This window comes from Papilio polytes, unplaced genomic scaffold (assembly GCF_000836215.1).
Source record: "Papilio polytes unplaced genomic scaffold, Ppol_1.0 DF822768.1, whole genome shotgun sequence".
NCBI classification, from domain to species: domain Eukaryota; kingdom Metazoa; phylum Arthropoda; class Insecta; order Lepidoptera; family Papilionidae; genus Papilio; species Papilio polytes.
In genome coordinates this window covers 2,077-7,289 of record NW_013526436.1, presented here as the reverse complement: position 1 = coordinate 7,289, position 5,213 = coordinate 2,077, and the positions used below count along the sequence as shown (strand labels likewise).

Sequence of the window (5,213 nt, the reverse complement as noted above, 5' to 3'; positions counted from 1 at the left end):
GTGGTTGCTATCCTTCTATCTATTTCTTCTGCGTTTCTTTCTTTATTAAAGGAAATTTGTTTGCCAAGATATATGTATTTATTTACGAATTCAAGAGGTATGTCGTTTACTAAAATAGGACTTATATGGTGGTTGGTCATCACTTTAGTTTTGTCTAGGTTCATCTCTAATCCAACTTTTGCGCTAGCTTTCTGTAGATCGTTTATCATGTTGTTTAGTTGATGTGGAGATTCCGAGAAAAGAATGATATCATCGGCAAACCTCAAATGACTTAGATAATTGCCATTCACTCTGATGCCTTGCGTCGACCACGGTAAGTTTTTCATTATGTGTTGAAGAACAGCTAAGAAAAGTTTTGGAGATATTGGGTCGCCCTGCCTAACTCCTTTATTAATGTTGATTTTGTCTCCTATTCTGTCTAGCTTGACCCTACTTGTACTATTGGAATATATGTTTTTTAATATGTTTATGTATTTTTCTGTTATGTTTATTGATCTTAATGCTTCCCAGATACTGCAGTGAGTTATGGAATCGAAAGCTTTTTTATAGTCAATAAAAGCTACATATAAGGGCCTACGAAATTCTAAATACTTCTCAATAACCTGGTCAACTACTTGGATGTGGTCCACTGTACTAAAGCCACTTCTAAATCCGGCTTGCTCGATTGGTTGGTATGAGTCAATGTCAGGGGATATTCTTTCCAGCAAGCATGAAGCGAACAGTTTGTATAGGCAGGGCATAAGACTAATTGGACGGTAATTCCCTATATCGGCCGGATCGCCTTTTTTGTAGAGTAGTATGATTTCAGACTCGGTCCATTGTGAGGGCACAGCTTCTTCTTCTAATATTTTATTCCATAGAATGGTGAGTGGGGTTAGTAGTAGGTTTCTCGCAGTCTTGATGCATTCATTTGTAAGTCCGTCAGGGCCTGCGCTTTTGTCTAGTTTTAGTTTCATTATGTGTTTTAGGATTTCGGGTTCTGTGAATTCTGTAAAAGGTGAATTTTCGACTGTTCGGCTACCCACATATGTTTGGTTCAATGAGTTTGGGTGGCTATACAGTTTTGTATAAAACTCAGTGGCAACTTTAATTATGTCTTTTCTGGACTTAAGCTTAGTAGACCCGGGATGGAGAGATGGTATCCATGACTTCGCTTTATTTAATTCTTTATAAGCTTTCTTGGCGGATCTGGATATTTCTATATGTTTTTGTATAGTGTTCATTCTGTGAATTTTATAGCATCTTTTTATTTCTTTGTTGGTAGTCTTATAAAGTTCTTTGAGTTTAACTTTATCATTTGTATTCAATTTAGTTTTATTTTGTAGTTTACTTCTTTGTTTCATTAGATCCAGCGCTTTTTCAGATAGAATCTTTGGCTTCGTGTGACTTTTAATACTTTTTAGACTTTCTAAAATAGAGTTTGTAATTTTTTGGCAATATTCTTCTGCTTCATAGATTTTATGATTAATTAACAGTTCAGGTATGTAGTGTTTTAGGTTTTCTTGGTAAATGTCCTGGTTCTCGATAGTTTTTAGTTTCTTCGGTGTCATTGCATATTTGCGTCTACTTTTTTTCGTTGGTTTCAAGCAGATTGTTGCTCTCAATAATCTATGGTCTGAATTGAAGGGAAATGCAGATAATACTTTAAATTTAGTAAAAAGGTGTGGATTTGATGTCAATATATAGTCGATCTCGTTTCTTGTATTTTTATCGGGAGAGATCCACGTCCATCTGTTTTTCGGTTTGAGCTTGAACATAGTATTGACGACCTTCAGATTATACTCCTGTGCATATTGAATGAGTCTTTCTCCGCGAATGCTTCTGCTTCCATAACCATGTTTTCCGGTAGTAGAAAATTCGTGTTCCTTCGGCATTCCAATTTGTGCATTGAAATCCCCCATAGAAATAATATAATTTGAAGAGGTACAATCGTGAGCATGCGCCATGTCCTCGTAAAATTTGTCTATATCGTCTTGAGTTGAATTTTCTGTAGGCGCATATGCCTGAATTACTGTAAAAGGTAAGTTTTCTAATTCTATTTCTAGTACACAAACTCTCTCTGATAATCCGATAAATGTTTTAATATTATTTTTTAGATTTTTCTTTACCAGGAATCCCACACCGTAAAGGCCTTTAGTTTGGCCTTTGTAATACATAATATAGTCATCATCTTCGATTATATTCTCGCCTAGTCGACGGACTTCACTTAATCCTAATATATCATGGTTAATGTTTTTCAGCGCTGCCTTAAGTTCAATTAATTTTATTTCGGAAGAAAGTGATTTGACGTTCAAGGTACAAATGTTAAATTTTTTCATAGTTTTTTTGTTTTTACTTGGAGGGTTTTGGTCAATCTCTCCCGCGGGGACCGGCCGTACTGGGAGATTGCTAGGGTGAGGAGGGTCGAACTGTTGTTGCTATTCTGCATTCTGTTGTGTATCCATCAGTTGAGGATAAGATGAGTCTATTTTAGTTTTGGAAAACGTTAATTTTGGTTTTTGAATTATGTAATCTTTCATGTTGGCTTTATTCTTTTTTATTGGTTGTTTACCACGTTGATTGTTAAGGTAGTTTGAATTTGATGGCTCTGGGGATTCAGACAAGTTTCTCTTATTTAATTGTTTTCTGGATATGTCTTTATTGCTCTTCGTTATTATAAGTTTGTCGTATTTTATAAATGCAATATTGCCTGCCTCTCTTTCCTTCATCAGTTGTTCTTGTAATTCCTTACGCTTGATTAAAATATCTTTTGGGTAGTCTTCCTTTATATAGTAGGACGTATTATTCAGGCAAGACTTGTTTTGCAAAATCGTAATCTTAAAACCAAGCGTAGTGAATGATATAACAATTGGCCTAGTTTTCTCGCCTTTCTTACCCAGTCTTCTGACTCCTTCGAAATAGCTTTTGTCACATTTTAATTTAAAGTGATTTTGAATTAAATCAATTATTATATCTTCGAGTTCGTGGTACGATTTTTCGCGTTCTTCAACGCCAAACATAACTATGTTTCTTCTTCTATTGTATCTTTCCAAACTCTTTATTTTTTCACTATGTTCTTCTATTTGTTTTTCTAATTGTTCGCTTTTTAATTCTAGGTATTTAAACTTCTTGTTGATGTTACTGTTTATTGCGTTTTTTATGTCTTCTTTCATAGCTTCCATATCCTGTTTTTGTTGTTTTATGTCGTTCTGCATTGTAATTAACATTTGTTTGATTTCATCCATAGCTTATAATACAGAGCGCTTTCGCGCTTGTTCGTTGTTTCTATGTAAATATACTCAATGGTGTAAATTGCAAATGATTAACAGATGGCAGTATCAGTGATCTTGTTTTGCAATTATCTGCTCAAACCGTGTCGTTGAACCGTAGTAGACATAGATGGCGCTTTCACGTTACGTTAAATTGCAGAGTTGTTTAAGTTTGATTTAATTTTAGGTTAGAACATTTTCTTTCAGCATATGCACTTTTAACGTAGTATGCAAAAAATTATGACTACTAAATAGGCACCAAACACAATTGTTTACACTTTTTAGATCAGATGACCGTTTAATTACAACTGTAAGTCACTTTAGTTGCATCGTATTCATCACAATTTACACAGAATTAAACGGTTTTACACCAAAATCTTCATAACGCACAAGTGCATTTACACACTGTCGGTAACGTTTAACACTTTTTATAACACTTTAAACGACTGGATGATTATTAAAACTAAATAAACTCCTCGAACGATGTACACTGTGGCACTGTGGCGCCCTCTCTCTCCCTGTAACTTATAGCTATTTAAAAATGTTACAAATGCGAGAGTTAAGATGGATGTTTGTTCGAGTTTGTAGCCTAAACTATTTATTGAACGGATCTCGATGAAATTTTGCATAAATGTAGAGTCTGGACGAACTCATAGGCTGTGTACTTTTGATTTTTAATTCCACGCGGGAGCAGTCGCTGGCAAACGCTAGTAACAACATAAAAATATATATGGCTTTTAGGTTGAAGCTTAAAATCTTCATAAAATAGTTTTTTTTATTAAGTAGCGTTAGTAGGAATTGAAAAAAATGGAAATCCAAGCGGTAGGGAGTCGTGCGGAAATAATGAAACGGTAAGACTTCGATTTGCTGACGGAATAATTGCCGTAGGGTTTTATCTGCATTTAATATTCAATGTCCTGTCTGTCACTTTTTAAAAGACATAATCAAAAACACTTTAATATTCAGTTGACAACAAAATTCGAAAGTTATTTCCAGGAAATTTCCAGAAATATGCAATAATAAATTATATAACAGTGGTTTTTACCAATACGAATACAGGATGAGTCGCTGGTCCACCATTCTTCATCCTAGAACCTAGAACTATAACACGAGATCGTCTACTAGTCGCATTAATTCCTTTACGCACACCTGACAAAACTATCGCAGAACTGTTTACCCGCGCTTTGATTCCTATGACCTTATACTACTCGATTTACTTTTGCAACTAAACAGTTAAATGGGCTGCGAAACAACCGACAATCGCACACCAGTTTTGCGATAGTTTACTCAAAGTTGTGCGTCCGCTCTTAGTATGAATATTCTGTTGGCACGCGTAATACCAGCTCGTTGCCTTCACTACAAGGTGGGTGTGTCTGAACGTCATAGATTATGCGCAGTTAATACTTTGTAATACACACACACCTTTATTAAACTAGTAACTATTAATATCAATTCTATTTGTTTTCGTTAAAGTCCAATTTACTTTATCCTTTCAAAATTTAACCATTTGATCTTTGTAAAATGTTTTTACAAATTCACATCACAATTAACACGTTATCGTATCTATTTGGATAAATTTTGAGAATTTATTATGTAAGTTTTAAAATAAAATTCGACCTCAGAACGACCTTTATTTTATTTAGTCATTCAGACGTAAAACCTGTTTGTAAGTTTATATCGCATATTCAATGTAATTAACTACTTCGAAAGATGTCTCATTTGGTAAAATCTTAAAATCAGGGAATAAAAGTTGAACAAGTATTTCAAATATTAAAACTCTATACTTCAACGTGTAGTAAATCTTCTTCACTATATTATTAGACAACTTATTTAATTGATACTGTCGCTTTAAACTCAGAGCATTACCTCTCGCCAGACTTAGGATGCGCGCCAAATCTATCCATACTTCTAGTGACATTGACAGCTGTCAGCTAGGGACGTGCCGTTTATGCCGATAATCTAGAG

The 5,213-nt window shown here is 34.6% G+C and overlaps 2 protein-coding genes across 2 annotated transcripts; both read right to left on the bottom strand.

Moving 5' to 3' along the window:
- Positions 1–6: 6 nt before the first annotated feature.
- Positions 7–3,748, bottom strand: LOC106105634. Its single transcript, XM_013286057.1, has one exon. The coding sequence runs from the start codon at positions 3,222–3,224 to the stop codon at positions 2,418–2,420; it is 807 nt and encodes a 268-aa protein (XP_013141511.1). The 5' UTR covers positions 3,225–3,748; the 3' UTR covers positions 7–2,417.
- Positions 87–956, bottom strand: LOC106105633 (RNA-directed DNA polymerase from mobile element jockey-like; the record flags this gene model as incomplete). Its single annotated transcript, XM_013286056.1, has 2 exons — positions 603–956; positions 87–191 (listed from the first exon to the last, which is right to left on the bottom strand). Coding segments are annotated over exons 1-2 (459 nt in total), but the record flags the coding sequence as incomplete, so codon positions are not given.
- Positions 3,749–5,213: the final 1,465 nt, after the last annotated feature.